Here is a 20,967-nt window from a genome sequence, read left to right as displayed (position 1 = left end):
ACAGCCGATGGTTGTAAAAACCGCCGGGATTTAAATTCCCGAAGAAACGAGATAACCTTTCACAGGTGAGAATGCGAGAGAGGGGCGGAACCATAGGATTGTGAGCGAATGACGTCAAGTTGACCCTTCCAACGGACGGTTTACGTATAGCGGTCACTAATCTATATAATATAATCTATATAATATAATGTTCTCTATTATAGATCAGTGACAGCGGCCCATAGAAACAGTCGCTAATGAGGCATCTACGTATACATATCTATGATCCGAGGCATTCATTAGGTGTCAGTCGGCAGAATGGCGCTGTGGAGTCACGTGAGTTGTTTGAGTCAAAGGACAGCGGTGCTGTTCTAAAGCAGTGTGTGTGTGTCTGCGTGTGTTTTTAAGTGTACTTAATATCTAACATCTTTTGATAAATTTGTCGTACGCTCTTTTGGATTCTTTTTCTGACCAGACCTTCTCATGCTTGTGCATTGCTATCGTCTTAGTTCGTGAATCTTAATATTCTAACGTTACTCTCAGTCTTAATTGACAGCGCGTTGAATCTAATGTAAACAAACCCCGGTTAGCGGTTGACGATTAGGGGTTTTCATCCACAAGCTCGCCTGGAATCACTGCAGCTGCGCAGTACAAATCGTGTTTCCGGTACGGATCGAGTAGTGACAAGCGGTGCTGTTCTAAAGCAGTGTGTGTGTGTCTGCGTGTGTTTTTAAGTGTACTTAATATCTAACATCTTTTGCTAAATTTGTCGTACGCTCTTTTGGATTCTTTTTCTGACCAGACCTTCTCATGCTTGTGCATTGCTATCGTCTTAGTTCGTGAATCTTAATATTCTAACGTTACTCTCAGTCTTAATTGACAGCGCGTTGAATCTAATGTAAACAAACCCCGGTTAGCGGTTGACGATTAGGGGTTTTCATCCACAAGCTCGCCTGGAATCACTGCAGCAGCTTTCACTAACCTGTAAAGTGTGTTGGAGTCAGCGGGAGATGAGTTGGCCGTGTAGTCAGGCCTTGGACTAAAGTTGAAGTCGTTTAATTGAGTGTCAGATTCGTCTCGAGGCCTCATATCTGTGGATGAGGAAGTGAACGGACCGAGGGCACCCAGGTGATTAAATGCTTTTTGTTTTTATCTGTTTTATTAGGAGACTGCATAATAAAGACATTTTAATTACACAAGCCCGTCAAAATCACTCTGTTAGCTGTTAAAACGCAAAGTGGCTCGTTAGCATCTTGGCTCAATGCTAATTTTGGCCTAGAGAGCTAAGCGGCTAACTGTGTTTATAAATATGATTTAGGGCCGTAGTTATAGTTAGCATTGTGTCTTGGTGCAGACGAGACTAAATTGAATACTAAATGCCATTGTAAACTTAGTAAAATATTAGTATGTAATCACATTTGGGTTACTTTGACCTGCCATAGTTTTGACAGGTGCTAGCGAGCTAACCAGTTAGCTTGGTTATTAGCTTTGCCTGCCGTTAGAGTTTATCTATACATTAACTGAAATGTTCTTTTACTATTTGTCATATCGTGTGTATAATTTTGTGAGTTGTTACTATATTTTTCTTAAACTGTCATACATGGTCATGAATGTGGTAGAACATTGTCTTGACTTATGACATCTGATAAGCTATCTGTAACTTGACATTTACTTGTGCTTTAGATGTCATGATTTTGTGAGTTTAAATCAAATACTTATGAGTGTATATCAGTCAAACTAGCTGCTGCTGTCGTCTAGCGTCATTCATGATTTTGACAGATTTTGCTAGCTGATGTACAGTAGATGGGTCTTTTAAAGGAATAGTTCACCCAAAAATGAAAATTTGCTGAAATTTTTCTCACACTCAGGCCATCCAAGATGTAGATGAGTTTGTTTCTTCATAAGAACAGATTTGGAAAAATTTAGCATTGCCTCACTTGCTCACCAGTGGATCCTCTGCAGTGAATGGGTGCCATTATACCATCATGTATTGTGACGTACCGTCATGTATTGTGACGTGAAAAGCTGCGTATTTGTAATAAACATCAACACGTTTTTAACTTCAAACTGTTGCTTCCAGCTAAAATACGAGTCCTATATCCATAAAATTGCCTTCACCAGTGAAAAAGTCATCTCATCTGAAGGAGGAGAGAAATATGCACAGATCAAGCAACTTTGATCAAGTGAAAACAGTCCAAAACATTTATAAACAAATATTTTGATGACAAGAGAACAACATGGGGCGAATGTTTGTTTGTTGTTTTTTCTTTAACTAGAGGAAGTCTTATTATGGATTATAGACTCTTAGATTATAGAATATATACTATAGAAAATTATATTTTGGCCAGAAGCAATGCTTTAAAGTTAAAACACCTTAATGATGGATTTATTACATACAAACACACAGCTTTTCACTTCACAAGATGTTAATTGATGGACTGGAGTGGTGTGGATTGCTTGTGGATTATTGTGATGTTTTTATCAGCTGTTTGGACTCTCATACTGACTGCACCCTTTAACTGCAGAGGATCCATTGATGAACAAGTGATGTAATGCTACATTTCTCCAAATCTGTTCCGATAAAGAAACTCCAAAACATTTATAAACAAATATTTTGATGACAAGAGGACAACATGGGGCGAATGTTTGTTTGTTGTTTTTTCTTTAACTAGAGGAAGTCTTATTATGGATTATAGACTCTTAGATTATAGAATATATACTATAGAAAATTATATTTTGGCCAGAAGCAATGCTTTAAAGTTAAAACACCTTAATGATGGATTTATTACATACAAACACACAGCTTTTCACTTCACAAGATGTTAATTGATGGACTGGAGTGGTGTGGATTGCTTGTGGATTATTGTGATGTTTTTATCAGCTGTTTGGACTCTCATACTGACTGCACCCTTTAACTGCAGAGGATCCATTGATGAACAAGTGATGTAATGCTACATTTCTCCAAATCTGTTCCGATAAAGAAACAAACTCATCTACATCTTGGATGGCCTGAGGGTGAGTAAATTGTTCAGCAAATTTTCATTTTTGGGTGAACTATTCCTATAACGAGAGTCGAGACTATGATTCTAGTGTGATGTGATAATTCTGAGTAATTGCAAACAAAAAGTTCTCTTATTGTAATTTCATATCCAACAGCATTGCTTTCTAATGTGCTGCTGTATAAAGATTAACTTTTTGCTGTTCTGTGGTAACAGAGAACAATTTAGTGGCAGTGATTTCACTGTAGTCTTTATAGATTTTGAATGGTTTATTGTCACTTAGCACAAATATTTCACGTTAATCTTATTAATAAATAATGCTATTATTTATGTAATAAAAATTTTTTTTTCATGTGCAGGAGAAAGGATCCCATTTCATGGGAGAATCCTCTTTCCTTTACTCCTGGGTGAACCGGTGATTTCTGAAAATGGGTATGTGCTCAGTTTTTAAAAAATTGTCAAAATACTGAAATAATTTTCATGTATTAGAAGTACAAAGGATGCAAATGTGTGTTTATATTGAGAATCCATAATTATGAGAATTTGTAATAAAAATACCTTGTAGATGAGCAGGAGGCCCTGAATTCCATCATGCAAGACCTGGTGGTGCTGCATCGATCCAGTCGACCATCTGGTCTGTCTGACCTGGGCAAACCCAAGGCCTCCTCTCCCAAGAACCAGGTCTGCTTTGACTCTTTTGTTATTCACATCAGCACCAGCTACTTTTTTTAAATTTTAAGAACAAAACTGTTATCTCAGTGTAGAATAAAACACTAAGTTATACTACAGCATTTACCACTTATGTCACTTATATCTACCTAATTTTTCCCATAAGAGTGGGCGCGGTCATTTGTAAATGTAATGTGTCTGGCTTCCGGTGTCATACGCTTCCAGCTATTTTTGTACAAAACAGCTTGATTTGCTGCTTGATATTGCAAACTGGTGTGTCTTACCATATCATTTTAATGTATTATCTTAATTATAAACACACTGGTTTGTGGTGGAAAAAAAGTTTTACCGTTTTCTGCACTTTGTTATTCTTCTCATTATTTCCCTACAGTGGCTAATGAACCGGAAGTCTCGCACATTCACAGAAAACGGCTTACTTCCACGTTGAAAAATAAGGTGGATACTGTAAATGTGACCAAAGTTAAATAAGGGTGATGACATCATTTAGCTGTACACATGCCTTCATACTAGAGGGTTATGTAGTTAAAAATGTTTTTTTTAAACATTGAAATTTTTTTTTGCATATTTTTAAAAAAGTATTTATGTACTAATTTTTAGTCTGAGGAACCTTTCATTTAAATCAAACAGCCTGTGTTGAACAGCGTAAGAAGATCCAAAATGTGTAATGTAAGATGAAAATACTGAAACAATCTGGTGAAAGTAACCACATTTTCTTTGTTTTAATCATTATATATTTATAAATTTATATAGATGTATTAATAAATATATAGTAATAAAAAGCAGTTTATCTAAATGTATTTTACAAAAGCATTTTAATAAAGGAAAAGTACCACAGAGACTTCAGTGATCATCAGTGATAATGCATTCATTGAATACATTTCTTGAAATAGAAAATTTGAACTCATTACTGGAAATGATCAACTTTAAAAGGATAGTCCACCCAAAAATGAAAAATTACCCCCTGATTTACTCGCCCTCAAGCCATCCTAGGTGTATATATATATATATATATATATATGACGAATACAATTGGAGTTATATTAAAACATGTCCTGGCTCTTCCCAGCCTTATAATGACATTGCCATTATTAAGCTGGGAAGATAAAATAAAATAAACTCCGATTATATTCATCTGAAAGAAGAAAGTAATATACACCCAGGATGGCTTGAGGGTACGGAGCCCCTGAAGGGACCTAAGCAAAAATAAAAAATACACAGACTATCGCGTGCTCACGAGAAACTATGGGAAGCCAAACACACCGAAAGCGGGACGAAACAGCGTGATGTTACAGAGTTCGTGCCGCGCAGACCTGTCAAAGGCGCGGCTCAATGGACCGAGCTGCGCGACCGTCTTGACAGCGCAGGGAGGACATGTTTGCTAGCGCCACCGACTGGACAGCGCATTAGGCTACTTTGTACAAATCACCCAAGCACCCCATTCTTAGCCATTTCTAATATACTTTTGATTAATATAGCTAAATATTATTAAATTGTAAAGAAATTGTAGATCCATCTATGATTGTCAAAAGAATTCCAGGTGCAGTTCCCTCTCAGCCAGTTAGATTTCACGTAGCATTTTCATCGGACAGTCGTGGAAGTCTGATTGGTTGATAACCTTTGACAACGTTTAGTCCAGGTGCGAAAATAATTAATTTCTAGCGCAAAGGAGAGATTTGCGAGCGCACAGGACGCAGTTTGAGCACGCACACTTTGAGCGAGAGGAGAGATTCGCACTGGCACATCATATTAATGTACTTTCGCGCTACAACAGTGCACTCTCGACATTTGTCAGTAAAATAACGCCATATTACATATTCCATGCTTTTGTTTTCTTCATTGTAAGACGGCAGAGAGTGATGCAACCGGAAACTGTAACGCGTGAGCTCGCGAAACATTTTTTGTGCGCACACGATAGTCTGTGTATTTTTTATTTTTTTTGCAAAGGTCCCTTTAGGGGCTCCGTATGAGGGTGAGTAAATCATGGGGTAATTTTACTGGGGTGAACTACCCCTTTAATTTTTACAGAATTTTTCAAAAAGAGGCACTCTGTACTAACAGCTGTGAGACGAGGATGGATTGTGAAACTAATCTATCAACACAGTCACAGGCAAATTAAAAAGTGCACTAAAATCATTGCAATATTCACATTGTTGCTTATTTTCTATTGCACACAAATATAATTGTGAATATAAATTTATATTGAATATGTCTGTGTTGCCCAGTGCTGTTTCATACTGTTGTGAATAAGAAACGGTGTGCATTGATAGATGGGTAAAACTGTGTTTTCTTGTCCACAGAATGATGTAAGGGTGAAGTTTGAGTACCGAGGAGAGAAGAGGTAGTGACCACAATTCCTGCTTCTGCTCCACATCACTTCCTATTTTTAGCACTTCCCTCTAGAGGTTTCTCTTAATTAAACCTGTCTGACAGAGCCCTGTAGATGCTGTGTAATGGATGTTGTGTTAGCTGGTCCAAACCTGCATTTTTATTCCCAGTCCTTTAGGATCACTTTACATAAAATGTTTTGTTCTAAGCCAAATTAACTAAGGGGCTCCTTTAGTTAGCGTTAGTTAATTAGTGATGTAGTTTTGGGGTAGTCATGTGTTTGTGTGCTTCTGGGTGTGTCTTCATGTATTTGTGTGTGTGTGTGTATGCAAAGACTTAATCTAACACTGCTAGAATAGACTTCACGTCGGAATATGAATGAATGATTTTTATTTATTATTTGTTAACTAGTAAAGTAACGCATTACTTTTAAATTTACAATTAAATATCGAAGTTACTTTTTCAATTAAGTAATGCAAGTTCCCTTTTATTCACTGACACCTCTCCTGTCAAGAGGTTGAGAGAAATTGGGAATGAGGTGCAGAGGTACTTCCTTCAGCCTGAAGCTTATTAGTTTCACTACTGGTTTAAAAATGCCTTTAAAGTTGGCAAAAATATAACTTTGGGTTTTTTTGTTATTAAAAAATAAATGAGCAAGCCCGCCCCAGGTGATAAAAAGTAACACAAAAGTAACATAATGCATTACTTTCCATAAAAAGTAACTAAGTAATGCAATTAGTTACTTTGTTATGGAGTAGTGCAATATCATAATGCATTACTTTTGAAAAGTAACTTTCCCCAACACTTGCGTTCACTATAGCTTAGAAAGCTTTAATACAAACCTAATTTTGTAATTATTATAATTAGAGAATGCATTAGGAGGAACCATTTGCTTGATTCTGTCAAAGTAGCAGATGATGGTGTGGTTTATGATTTATTATATGTTACTTAAGGATCCTGCAGTTCCCTCGACCTGTCAGTCTGGAAGATCTGAGCGCCAAAGCTAAAGTAGCGTTTGGGCAGAGCATGGACCTGCATTACACCAATAATGAGGTAAAAGATGCTACAGCTTTGTCAAATTTCTGATATATTTATTTGAATGTCTTCATATATGCCTGTTTTCTTTGTTTTCCTTCTCTCTGTCCTGTAGCTTGTGATTCCGTTGAGTACTCAGGATGATCTGGATTGGTTTATGATTTATTATATGTTACTTAAGGATCCTGCAGTTCCCTCGACCTGTCAGTCTGGAAGATCTGAGCGCCAAAGCTAAAGTAGCGTTTGGGCAGAGCATGGACCTGCATTACACCAATAATGAGGTAAAAGATGCTACAGCTTTGTTAAATTTCTGATATATTTATTTGAATGTCTTCATATATGCCTGTTTTCTTTGTTTTCCTTCTCTCCTGTAGCTTGTGATTCCGTTGAGTACTCAGGATGATCTGGATAAAGCTGTGGAGCTGCTGGATCGCTCGGTGCATATGAAGAGCCTAAAAATCCTGCTGGTGCTCCCCTCCTGTACTCAAGTCAGTGGGCATTATAAGCCACGTTCAGAGAAAAAGTTCTAGTCTGAGACCTGTGACCTAATCTAAAAGCTAAAAGGTTTCAAATGTTCTTGTGCTTTCAGAACTCTGTCTCCAGTAAGGACCTGTTGCCAGCACATGAGAACTTGGACAACACAGACTTTAGTGTTGCAGATAAAAAGAACATGCTGGCACTCATAGGTGGGTTGCATTCAGTGTTTTTGAATTGTGTCCTTGACATAACTCAACATTAAATCGAAATTGACCCCATTTGCTTTCTTAATGCACATTCTTTGAAAGAAAAAATATCTTCATAATGTTTTAGCAAAATATAGTGACTTACTCTTCTTCTGAAATGACTTTCCATTTGGGTCGATGTGACAAATCATTTTTACTTTTCAATCCCACATCTTGATCTACCTGACTCCATTCTATTCAGATTATAAAAGTGCGTAAGGTGTTTATTGCTCTCTTGCTGCTTCTCCAGGTTCTCAGTCAACCGATCGTAGCTCTCCTCCTCCAGGCTATATTCCTGATGCTCTGCAGCAGGTGGCCAGAAACGGCTCTTTCACAAGCATCAACAGTGAGGGCGAATTCATACCAGAGAGCATGGACCAGGTACATAGTCTAACACATCTGGTTGAGCTGATGTGGGTGTACTAATCTGTAGCATAATCAGCCTGTGTCCTGATGGCTCATTTATCTTTTCCTGTCTTTCTCTCTATAGATGCTGGACCCTTTGTCTATGAGCAGTCCTGAGAATTCAGCATCAGGCAGCTGTCCTTCATTGGACAGTCCACTTGACAGGTGAACAACTAACCCACACACACATGCAGCCACAATCAAACTATTATAGAAGACAGTGTCTTGCCCAGAGACTGAACTTATATTCACAGCATTCCTTTAGTATGTCAGGAAAGGTATTAAGCAGCACAACTGTTTTCAACATTAATAATAAGAAGACATGTTTCTTGAGCAACAAATCAGCATATTAGAATGATTTCTAAGGATCATGTAATACTGAAGACTACAGTAATGGCTGCTGAAAATTGAGCTTTGCATCACAGGAATAAATTGCATTTTAAAATGTATTAAAATAGAAAAAGCATTATTTGAATTTGTAATTATTTCACCATATTAGTAGTATTAAATAGTAAATATTCAATAAATTAAATATATCAAATAATATTTGCTGTTTTTGTTTTTTTTGTTTTGATCAAATGAATGCTGCCTTGGTGAGCATGAGAGACTTCTAAAATCTGACTGACCCTAAAATTTTGAACAGTAATGTACAGTTCATGCTTGCAGTTAAAAAAAAAAAGTGTTTTGTTTTTTTTTCTCATGGATCTCTTACAGTGATACCTATCCCAAATCCCGTATGCCTCGAGCCCTGAGCTACCCTGATAACCATCAAGAGTTCCCTGGTAAGCTGTTGCTGATCTTTCTGCTTTGATGTCACATGAATACTAACATTCCTAAGTCTATCTTGATTGTTTCTACCATGTTTCACAGAGTATGACATACCAGTGTTTGAAAAAACAGCGAAGGGAGGAACCTATCCTAGGCGATATCCCATCTCGTTTGGTCTGCACGACTACAGCGATGGTGAGGTTATGTTGGACCATGGCCATAAACAGAAGCTTTGTTAATTTTTCCAAAAAGCAAAATCACGCTATTCTTAAATTGGAACATCTTTCTCCACTCAGGACGAAAGACCTTTCCCAGGGCGCGGCGGACACAAGCTCATGGATTTCGTTCTCCAGTAAGTTTCAGTCCAACTGAGCAGCAGAGCCCCAGCACTAGCAGTGGAAGCAGCATCTTCACTCCTGAGCTAGAGGAACCGGGGCGCAGACGCCGTGGCAGCGACATAGAGCCCAGCTCTAACCCCACTCTCTCAGTCATGGACATCAGCCCTCCAAGCCGCTGTGAGTGGATTTAGGTTTAGTGGAGAACATCTTCTGTTGTTCCAGTCTGTTGTTCTTTTAAGCTTACTAACTAAATAAAAAATCAAGCAGCATAACTGTTTTTTTTAAACTGGGATAATAAGAAATGTTAATTGAGCACCAAATCAGCATATTAGACTGATTTCTGAAGAATCATGTGACATTGAAGACTGGAAGTCTGCTGAAAAATTCAGCTTTGTCATCACAGGAATAAATTACATTTTAAAACCCATTAAAATAGAAATGTTATAAATAGAAATCTTTAATAGATTATAAATCTAGCAAAACATGAAGGACTAGAAAATGTATTTAAATTAATTGGTCAAAAAGCAGAGGGGAAATCGTCTCTTTTCTTTGTGTATAGCCCCTCGGGCTCCCACAAACTGGCGTCTAGGGAAGCTTTTGGGGCAAGGAGCGTTCGGGCGAGTGTTTCTATGCTACGATGCAGACACTGGCAGAGAACTGGCTGTTAAACAGGTGCAGTTTGATCCGGATAGCCCAGAAACCAGCAAGGTGAACAGTGTTTTTCAGGCTTTGTAAGGTTAATGTGGTGTCTAGTAAACCTTTGCACTTATTGTGGTTTGTATGTGTGTTCAGGAGGTGAGTGCTCTGGAGTGTGAGATTCAACTGCTGAAAAATCTATTCCATGAGCGCATTGTTCAGTACTACGGCTGCTTGCGGGACACGCATGAAAGAACTCTTTCTATCTTTATGGAGTACATGCCTGGGGTAAGTTAAAAAAAAAAAGTGTTTTTTTTTTTTTTCTCATGGATCTCTTACAGTGATACCTATCCCAAATCCCGTATGCCTCGAGCCCTGAGCTACCCTGATAACCATCAAGAGTTCCCTGGTAAGCTGTTGCTGATCTTTCTGCTTTGATGTCACATGAATACTAACATTCCTAAGTCTATCTTGATTGTTTCTACCATGTTTCACAGAGTATGACATACCAGTGTTTGAAAAAACAGCGAAGGGAGGAACCTATCCTAGGCGATATCCCATCTCGTTTGGTCTGCACGACTACAGCGATGGTGAGGTTATGTTGGACCATGGCCATAAACAGAAGCTTTGTTAATTTTTCCAAAAAGCAAAATCACGCTATTCTTAAATTGGAACATCTTTCTCCACTCAGGACGAAAGACCTTTCCCAGGGCGCGGCGGACACAAGCTCATGGATTTCGTTCTCCAGTAAGTTTCAGTCCAACTGAGCAGCAGAGCCCCAGCACTAGCAGTGGAAGCAGCATCTTCACTCCTGAGCTAGAGGAACCGGGGCGCAGACGCCGTGGCAGCGACATAGAGCCCAGCTCTAACCCCACTCTCTCAGTCATGGACATCAGCCCTCCAAGCCGCTGTGAGTGGATTTAGGTTTAGTGGAGAACATCTTCTGTTGTTCCAGTCTGTTGTTCTTTTAAGCTTACTAACTAAATAAAAAATCAAGCAGCATAACTGTTTTTTTTAAACTGGGATAATAAGAAATGTTAATTGAGCACCAAATCAGCATATTAGACTGATTTCTGAAGAATCATGTGACATTGAAGACTGGAAGTCTGCTGAAAAATTCAGCTTTGTCATCACAGGAATAAATTACATTTTAAAACCCATTAAAATAGAAATGTTATAAATAGAAATCTTTAATAGATTATAAATCTAGCAAAACATGAAGGACTAGAAAATGTATTTAAATTAATTGGTCAAAAAGCAGAGGGGAAATCGTCTCTTTTCTTTGTGTATAGCCCCTCGGGCTCCCACAAACTGGCGTCTAGGGAAGCTTTTGGGGCAAGGAGCGTTCGGGCGAGTGTTTCTATGCTACGATGCAGACACTGGCAGAGAACTGGCTGTTAAACAGGTGCAGTTTGATCCGGATAGCCCAGAAACCAGCAAGGTGAACAGTGTTTTTCAGGCTTTGTAAGGTTAATGTGGTGTCTAGTAAACCTTTGCACTTATTGTGGTTTGTATGTGTGTTCAGGAGGTGAGTGCTCTGGAGTGTGAGATTCAACTGCTGAAAAATCTATTCCATGAGCGCATTGTTCAGTACTACGGCTGCTTGCGGGACACGCATGAAAGAACTCTTTCTATCTTTATGGAGTACATGCCTGGGGTAAGTATGTGTTAATTCACTTGAACACACGTTCTTGTATGCTAACTTTGTTTTCTAAAGGTTTTACAGTGTTGGAGAGCTGTGCAATTAATCGAAATAGAGTTTTGATTTCGATTTCGGCCTCCAACGATTATCAAAATATTATAATCGGGGTAAAACGAATATTGCGCCCCATTGTGTTCCCTTTCCAGTGGTGCACTTGCATCCTCAGTTAAAGCCCGATTTCATGTGCAAATCAGTAAAAATGTATCGTGACTTTTGCAAAATGGGACGTGCTTGATTTATTAAAGTTGATTAGATTTATTTATGTTTTTAAAAGCGCGAAAGAGAACTTGCACTGTTCCTCAGGAGGATTTCTGTGCATGCGCTCAGAGACCGAACAGAACAAGGACATGTAAAGTCAACTTTTAGCTTAAGGTGTGCGCCTAAACAGTCAAATATACGCAAAAATGTGTCAAAATGCGGCGTTTGGTGATTATTCACGTAAACTCTTGTTGGTTATGTAATAAGTGAATGTAAACAGTTGAGAATGAAAATACATGTGTAACAGTAAATTGCATCCGTGCGGCTCTTAAAGTGACAGTAGGCTATATTCCTGCTGCTGACTTTGTGCTTAATATTAATCAAACAACAAAAGACAAAGAGAAAATCACTCACTGCTCTTGACGGACTTTTGTAGGTAGCTTTAATAAGAAACAAAGGAAGTTTAATTCTTACAGTGAAGACTATGCGGTTTTATTTTACATTCGATTATTCAATTTATGTAGTAGGCTGTTAACTGAATACTTTAGACTTGAAGCACTGTTTGTTTCATTTTTATCTTTTTTCTATTGTATTCCTTTGCTTTTGTTATTACAGTTTAATTATTGTCAATAATTTGAGGATTTTTTTTTTACTAATATTAGTTACCTTAGTACTCTGCTGTGGTATTGAGAATTGTTAAATTTCTTTGTGCTTAATATTAATCAAACAACAAAAGACAAAGAGAAAATCACTCACTGCTCTTGACTGAAGGACTTTTGTAGCTTTAATAAGAAACAAAGGAAGTTTAATTCTTACAGTGAAGACTATGCGGTTTTATTTTACATTCGATTATTCAATTTATGTAGTAGGCTGTTAACTGAATACTTTAGACTTGAAGCACTGTTTGTTTCATTTTTATCTTTTTTCTATTGTATTCCTTTGCTTTTGTTATTACAGTTTAATTATTGTCAATAATTTGAGGATTTTTTTTTTACTAATATTAGTTACCTTAGTACTCTGCTGTGGTATTGAGAATTGTTAAATTTCACTGGTCTCTAAAATGTAGATGTCATAGCAACCTTATTTACAGAAAATATATATTTGATATATATCACTATCTTTAAATAAATCTTTCATATAAAGTTTTGGTCATATGGCCCACTAATAATCGTTTTAAATAATCGGGATTACAATATTGACCAAATATTGACCAAAATAATCGTAATAATTTTTGTAATATTTTAACGCCAAAAGACGGTTTGCACTGGCACAAGTCGCATGGTCATTTTTGAACTCGCCGCAACTGACACGAAGAAAACGCATGTGAGGTCTGAGGTAAAAATGTCGTTTTCGCCCAGATAAACTTTTAAAAATAATTTATTATTTTTCAAACGTTTTATTTTAACTTGTACGAATTTAAACCTTTTAAGCTGAAATTGTGATACTTGTGGGCCTCGACAATAAGGACGTCTGATGGCCCGGGGTCAGCGTAAAAGACTCTGTCCTGTTTCTAGCACATTGAAAGAACACTATTAGAAAAGATATGTATATGTTTTTGTGTCTCACAATCACATTAACAATGATGGTAATACCACCCTGATTCCAGGAGCATCGGCTGTACCGTGGTGGAGATGTTGACTCAGCGGCCGCCCTGGGCGGAGTACGAAGCAATGGCAGCCATTTTTAAAATCGCCACACAGCCCACCAACCCCACTCTGCCGCCTCACGTGTCGGACCACTGCCGCGATTTCCTTAAACGGATTTTTGTGCAGACTAAACAGCGTCCCTCTGCTGAGGACCTATTACGGCACACTTTTGTCCACTAGCCACTCCCCCTTCCATCTCTGACCACTCAGAGACTTCCATAAGTGTCTGTAGGACCACTCCCTTTTGAGACTCCTCCCAGCAGGCCTACGAGCCCCTACCCTGACTGGAGCGCATAGCGAAGAGGGCAGTGGCCTAATCTCACACCTCTGCTGGGGCAAGAGGGTGATTTGGAGCAGCTTGATTCCGTATGAAAACATTGCACCTTGATTTCACTCGGGTAAGTACCCCTAAAGACTAACGAATATCGGTACCCCCCAAAAAACTAGAGGATGTTGTCTTTTAAAGGCTTTCTTTTATTCATTTGTAATGTTTTGATCTGGGGAGTCTGATTGGGTTCTGGATGCACTGGGTTAATGCAGGAAGATCTTGGAATGTCAACCCCAGAGCAAGGCAGGTACACCAATACGCTGCTAAAGGGTAAAAGGAAACAAAACCGAATAGATGACCGGATTCAAGGGACTCCTCAGCCCGGCTGTCATGGCTTCTTAAAGTTCTCATTTTCTTGCACAGTCCTCTTAGAACATACACACAGGTACATGGACTCTGATCAAAAATCTTACTGTAGAATATTTACTCACTATGCTGTACAAACATTTACGTTTGCTCTCTCTCACCTTCTGATTGCAACCACACACTGGAGTGTATTCGCTCTGTCTAGCTCTAGAATTCGTCAGGATCTTGTACCAGTTTCTGCTTTGTTTCTGTTTTTACTGTGTGCCTTTTTACACCGTCTCCTTCCTCTTTTTTTTTTTGTATTCTGCTCTGTTTTAAGTGTCCGATCATTTTTCTAGAATTTTATAAGTTTAATGCACAGCTACTCACAAGTCGTTCTGACTTTGGTCTGTACAGGAATTATTTAGGACAGTTCGGCTCTTCATACTGTTTCTAGATCGGCATAAGCAGCCTCTGCCTTTTCCCCCTTTGGTCCCTTTGCTGGCAAACTGATCTCGGGTCAGGTTCACCTGTGCATTCTCTTAACACAGTGCCGTACACTTCAATCTGATCAGGTAGGCAGGTTGAATACACACTCACTCACCAAAGCCAAAAAAAAACCCGGACCACACAGCCAGGGTTTAGTGCCTGGACATTTTACAGTAAGAATCGCTCTGATTCCAGTATAAATCTCAAGAACATAGAGCGTTTTGAATATAGAAATGGATTGCTCTCAGTATGAAAGTTGACACTGTAAGTGCACTTCTAGTGAAGACTACACAACCTGGATCCTTTCTGCTGATGTTTTCCATACCAGACGTCTAATGTTCCAATTGTTCTCGTCAGAAGTTCTCACTCTAATGTATATCCGTAGGTTTCAGAATATGTAGAATTTCACAAATCGTAACAATACGCAGCACTTGATAGTACTTAACGGTTTGCCTATAAATTAACCTCGCTATCCCACGATGCCTTGGGACAGGACGTTTCACCTGTTCACACTCTGTCAGCACTTGGTTACACACTCCCTGCTAGTGAGCGCTCCTGAATATTTTAGTGAGTGGTCATGTTATTGTTCAATACTCATTCAGAGATCTTTCCTCCACATTGTGCTGAAGTGCCTGCCTTCAGATGTCATGCTTACGTACCTTTTGGGGTTACCCTTGCTCCTTCCTTAATCCATTAGGTTTGTTTTCTTTATTCCTTGTGTCACAATCTGCCGTTTTTTAATTAGAAAGCTATTTATTTTCCCCCTAAAAAATAAATATTGAGAGTATAGTACTAGTGAGTTAGCATACGCGTATGTTAATTTAATAATAGAATGGAAACACAATTAAAATTTAAGCAGTGATTTCATATTGCTTGCTTATAGTGACCTGAGAATAAGAATAAGCTTCATACTTATGGTCCGTTCACACAGGACACGTTCTTATATTCTGTCTGTGCAATCTGTAAATTGTTGGTTTATTTTACACATGTGGGTCAATAACATTACGTTGACATTAATGACATACTTTTTAAAATTAAAATACATGTATTAATATCTGAATTAAAATAAATTTAGATTTTTTTTAGCGTAATATCAAATTTGTTAGGGTGATACAACTGTCCTGATATAATGAAGAAAAAACTGCATTAAAAGAAATTTTTTTTTTAAAGAAAACCTTAAGTAAAGGTTTATTCTTTATGCTTTTTTATTAAAAAAAAAATATTTTAAAACTTCTTCACGGTTGTTTGCTAAATCAAAGCTGTGCTAAAAGCAACATGCTGAAAGATACAAGAAAAGAAAACCTAAATCAGGAAATTATATTATATCCTCCGCTCTTAAAATATTAGAAAATTTATGACAATATCTATTTTCATGACAGGATAATTTAGGTTGTAAAATGGCATGTTGTGTTAGTACCCCAAAAAATTTGATGTTGAATTAATAAAAATGTGATCAAAAAAATAATGAATTTAATAAAATCTTTTTTTACTTGAAAAATGTATTTCTATTTTTTACAATTAAATAATATCTATAATTAAATATAATAATGATTAAAACATACACTCACATGTATTCAAGGAATGTTATTGGTTACACCATTTATCCCCTCCTCTCTTAAAATATTAGAAAATTTATGACAATATCTATTTTCATGACAGGATAATTTAGGTTGTAAAATGGCATGTTGTGTTAGTACCCCAAAAAATTTGATGTTGAATTAATAAAAATGTGATAAAAAAAATAATGAATTTAATAAAATCTTTTTTTACTTGAAAAATGTATTTCTATTTTTTACAATTAAATAATATATATAATTAAATATAATAATGATTAAAATGTACACTCACATGTATTCAAGGAATGTTATTGGTTACACCATTTTTAGAGTAATTAAACTCTTAACTCATGAAACCAACATGAATATAAAAAGTGCATTTTTAAGAATCATTAATGCTGTTATTTGCCATTGACCCATGTGCCTGCCTCTCATTGTTAATTTTAAAACAATGAACTAATGAACGCATCTATAAACATTCTTTTCAAATGTGATCTGTCTAGCTGTTTCAGTGTAAGAACACGTCCTGTGTGAACACTGCAACTGTAGCAGCGTAAACTACCCCGGGCAGATAGATTGTGATAACATAAAAGAACTAGCTTTTTGCTGTCAGTAAGGGTAATTATAGCAATGAGACTGCACGTGGTACTCATTTTTCACACTCCAAGCAAACGTTTACAGTTTTCTGTTGGTGACTACGAAAGTCTACCTCCATTGTGTAGAGTTACTTAGGAATGATTTCATGCGGCTGTTCCGGATCATGATATCTGGGAGTGAAGGACATGACCTGCTCACACAATAGATCTACTTTATTAGCGGTTCTCTATCCGAGGCCCCCTTCAGTCATTTAAACACGGGCAGGCCAACTTTGTTTGCTCTTGCACCTTGCAGCTTTTTTTATTTTTATTATTTTTTTAAGTCTTTCTTTTATGATGCCATGTGATTTTGGCCCGCCGTTGCCAACCCTGGATTTCTGTGGCAGTATTTGAAGGAATTTCTCCGCACCCAGTAATATAACAAGAAATGTTCTGGTCTGTAGAGGTTTAAAGTGCCAGTTCGTAGAACTAAAGCCACATTTATTTTAATTTAAGCATTACTGGTTCAGATGGTGTACAGACATACTACACAAAAAGTAGGCAGTGTATGTTTGTAATGTATGTACTGTTAATATTTTCTTTTGATGCTGAAATGTTTGCACATTGAGACCATGATTTTTACACTGATTTTAATACTTTTGCCAGTGTTCGTCAGTCATTCTGTGTGTGTTTGTAAGCGACGTGTGAGCTTGTGTGAATGCTTGTTTTCTGTTCATGCCGATATGAGATGAAATGGTTGCCCTGGTTACCAGCTTTGTTGGTTAGGTTGGTCACATGGTCACTCACTGATGTAAAGTCTGCTCTCGTCTGTGGTAAACTGTGTTGGGCAGTAACTAGTAACTTAGTTACTGTAATAATATAACTTTTTGCAGTAACTAGTAGTGTAACCAATTACTAATAAGATTTCAGTAATAATATTAGTTACCATCCATAAAACAGCTTAGTTACTTTTGATGCCTCAACCCCGCTCACTGATTTAAAATCCAACAATCAAATAATTCCTAGATTTATTTTCATAATTTTCACGACTCGCACATGCATGTGATGTCCCCAGTGCAGCAGGCATGCTTGAAATATGGAAAAGCTTACATTCAGCAGATAGAAATATTGCATTATATTGATTTTGTCTGGAAAAAAGATGATCTGAGCACTATTGTGCAAGTTGTGGCTTTACTTTACTCTGGCATTACATCCCACCCACATCCCTCTGATCAGCATGTGGCATTACTATAATAATTTTTTGTTGTTGTTGTTGGAAAATTAAAGTTTCTTACAAACTTATGTGATTTGATAAAATACATAATAAAATATAATCGTATATGGGTTGTCAGGAAAAAAGATGATCTGAGCACTATTGTGCAAGTTGTGGCTTTACTTTACTCTGGCATTACATCCCACCCACATCCCTCTGATCAGCATGTGGCATTACTATAATAATTTTTTGTTGTTGTTGTTGGAAAATTAAAGTTTCTTACAAACTTATGTGATTTGATAAAATACATAATAAAATATAATCGTATATGGGTAATGGAGAAATTACAATTAGCCTCAAGCTACACATGACAATTAATGAGAATAATGCAACCCTTCTACTTAAATGTCACTATCAATCACTAGAATTTTATGTGGAAGATACAGCGAAATTAACAGACAAATGATGTCTGGTTTTATGTCAATTCAGAGTTAGAAAATGAGAGCCGAATGTCTAAATGCTGACTGGTGCCAAAGAAACTGACTTGGACCAACATGACTGGTATCCTGGCCGGAGTTTGTTGTAAAGCAAATTGAGAATCTTCCTACTGGAATGTAATGTCAGATTTTTTTCACCACTAGGTGGCATCATTCAACTATTTGCCTGTATATAAATTGTTGGATTTTTCTTCTTCGAAATATCTCTCCAGTTTAACAATAGAGTTCCATCGCTGCAGAATGCATTGTTTATTTATGAAAGTAATTACAAGAAGATCTCCATCAATTCCAACAGGCTGGATTCAGTGAAACACGCCACTGCTGCCACTCCAGGGTCATGCACTTTGTATTTGTTCGTGTGAGTGTTATATTGTCTTGAGTGTGTTTGTCTGTTTCAAAGAGACTTCTTTTCTGTGTTCCGGTTGAGTGAGATTATTGCCAGCGCACTTAATGCCTTGTACAACTGATGACAGAAAAGTAAAAAACAAGACAAAAACAAAAGTAGTTTAGAACTCTGAAATGAAATGTACGTGTTTTTTTTTTTTAGACCGTACACCTGGCTGGTACAGAACGTTTATCTGTTGTTTGTCCTCTTTGTCTATTGTATGAGAAAAGCCATGTTTATAATTCAATTTGGTTTGTGACCAATAAGCCTGTTTATATCAAATCTGTATATCAGTGGTACGCATATTTTTTTTATATATATATTTTTATTTTCTCTTTTTTTTTTTAACTCAAAATTCTAAGCATGATTGGCATCATAAAGGCCCACCGGGGCTCTGTGGTCTGCTGATGGCAGGACTGATCGGCCTATTTGCAGGATGACATCATGAGATTGTCTATGACGGCTGGCACTTTGTAAAGTGTTGCTAATGATGATGAAAATAAATAATAAAAGATATTTATTTCACATTTCATGATGCTATATTGATTGATCTCAAGATTATGCTGCAGTACATTTATCAGCAATGGCTGATTCTCATGAAAAGCCTCAAATTATCAGGGAAAAGGCTAGAAAAAGTCTTGGAAATGTAGTACATCTTATAGTCATCATGTATAAATATTTTTACAGTTAGAAATAGCTCTATATATAATAGCTCTATATATAAAGTTTGTGGTCGATGAGGGTTTTTAAAAATGTTTTTGAAAGAAGTCTCTGATACCCAGGGTTTATTTATTTGATTAAAAATAGAGTAAAAACTGTAATATTGTCAAATATTATTACAACTTAAAATAACTATTTATTTGAATGCATTTTAAAATGTCATTTATTCCTACGAAGTTTGAACCATCATTACTCCAGCCTTTAGTGTCACATGATCTTTCAGAAATCATTCTAATATGCTGATGTAGTGCTTAAGAAACATTTTTTATTGTTATCAATGTTGAAAACAGTAGTGCTTCTTAATATTTTTTTGGGGGGGAACTGTGATATAGGTTTTTCAGGATTCGTTGATGAATAAAGTTCAAAGGAATAGCATTTGTTTGAAAAATAAATATTTTGAATCTTTTAACATTATAATGTCTTTACTGTCACTTTTAATCAATTTAATGAATTTTTGCAGAATAAAAGTACATTTTTTGTATATGGGCAACTCTGGTAACGCTGCCCTCTCATTCATTGATCTGCTAACCGTTATGTTATGCTCGCGTGTTCTGATAATAATAGCTTTCTAGGACTAAACATTATTTGGATAATTGGTAAGAAAAAATCTCTTAATAGTCCCTATTGTGTGTTAGACCTACCTGAAAAACTAAAAAGCAATTCATTTAATTCGAAGGCTTGTCGTTATTTTTTATTTGTGCTATCATTATTAATTTCTTTATTTGTTCTTATTTTATTACTGACTGCTTACTTGTCATTTTTTATTCAATTCAAAGTTTGAAATCAAGCTATCTCGTGCTACTGCAACAAAATTACCCAGCTGTAAAATCAAAACTTTGTTTAATTACCATTATAACTAGCTATCTCACAATGTTTACATATGAATAAGAGCCCACATTAAAGTCTGTCATATAAATTGGTCTCTTCATTAGAAATTAGCCTACTGATTGCCACCATTGATGGACAAAAAATGTTAATAATATTAAATATATCTGTATGACATTATATTCTGCAGTTCTTCCCTGTTGTACCGAATATCTATACTTTTCAAATTATCATATCGAAGTTAGAAATTCAAATATTGTGACAAAATTAATTTTGTAGGGTGCCACAAGTTTGTTAAAATTTCCAAAGGGTGCCGTGACTAAAAAAAGGTTGGGAAACACTGGTTTAGATATCAGCTATTCATTTCGACAAAAGTGTATTCCAGGTGTTTCTGTAAACTTTTCTAGTTTTGCTAGTAAATAATTATTAGGTACTAGTATTTATTTCTTAGTTAATCTTAGTGCTGGGCGGTATGACCAAAAATGTATATCACGGTATTTTTCAAAATTATACCGGTTTCACGGTACATGACGGTATTTTTATTTTCATGCATGACCGGGTGTTAAGCATATTTTCTACTGATTGAGAGAGGAAATACTGCAGTATATTGACTTAGAATGCCCTATTTTACTGTCACGATGAGTGAATATT

General features: G+C 36.7%; 2 protein-coding genes across 2 annotated transcripts in view; both read left to right on the top strand.

Annotated features, from left to right (window-relative positions):
• Positions 1 to 2,958: 2,958 nt before the first annotated feature.
• LOC107705487 (mitogen-activated protein kinase kinase kinase 2-like) lies at positions 2,959 to 10,194 on the top strand. Its single transcript, XM_016508798.1, has 14 exons — positions 2,959 to 2,994; positions 3,338 to 3,410; positions 3,544 to 3,659; positions 5,966 to 6,006; positions 6,947 to 7,046; positions 7,403 to 7,516; positions 7,618 to 7,714; positions 8,001 to 8,131; positions 8,241 to 8,320; positions 8,870 to 8,937; positions 9,026 to 9,118; positions 9,220 to 9,438; positions 9,821 to 9,969; positions 10,054 to 10,194. Exons 2-14 carry the CDS (start codon positions 3,407 to 3,409, stop codon positions 10,192 to 10,194), a joined length of 1,353 nt encoding a protein of 450 aa, XP_016364284.1. The 5' UTR covers positions 2,959 to 2,994; positions 3,338 to 3,406.
• A 22-nt stretch (positions 10,195 to 10,216) lies between these two features.
• Positions 10,217 to 20,967, top strand: part of LOC107705486 (mitogen-activated protein kinase kinase kinase 2-like) — a 16,785-nt gene continuing 6,034 nt past the window's right edge. The window contains exons 1-6 of the mRNA XM_016508797.1: positions 10,217 to 10,306; positions 10,395 to 10,487; positions 10,589 to 10,807; positions 11,190 to 11,338; positions 11,423 to 11,554; positions 16,605 to 16,654. Coding sequence (XP_016364283.1) covers positions 10,261 to 10,306; positions 10,395 to 10,487; positions 10,589 to 10,807; positions 11,190 to 11,338; positions 11,423 to 11,554; positions 16,605 to 16,654 — 689 coding nt within the window. The 5' untranslated portion in view covers positions 10,217 to 10,260. The remainder of the gene's footprint in view (positions 10,307 to 10,394; positions 10,488 to 10,588; positions 10,808 to 11,189; positions 11,339 to 11,422; positions 11,555 to 16,604; positions 16,655 to 20,967) is intronic.

Source organism: Sinocyclocheilus rhinocerous, unplaced genomic scaffold (genome assembly GCF_001515625.1).
Source record: "Sinocyclocheilus rhinocerous isolate Xijiao unplaced genomic scaffold, SAMN03320098_v1.1 scaffold504, whole genome shotgun sequence".
In the NCBI taxonomy this organism is placed as follows: domain Eukaryota; kingdom Metazoa; phylum Chordata; class Actinopteri; order Cypriniformes; family Cyprinidae; genus Sinocyclocheilus; species Sinocyclocheilus rhinocerous.
Note: the sequence above shows the minus strand (reverse complement) of the source record. Positions and strands in the feature narration are given on the sequence as shown.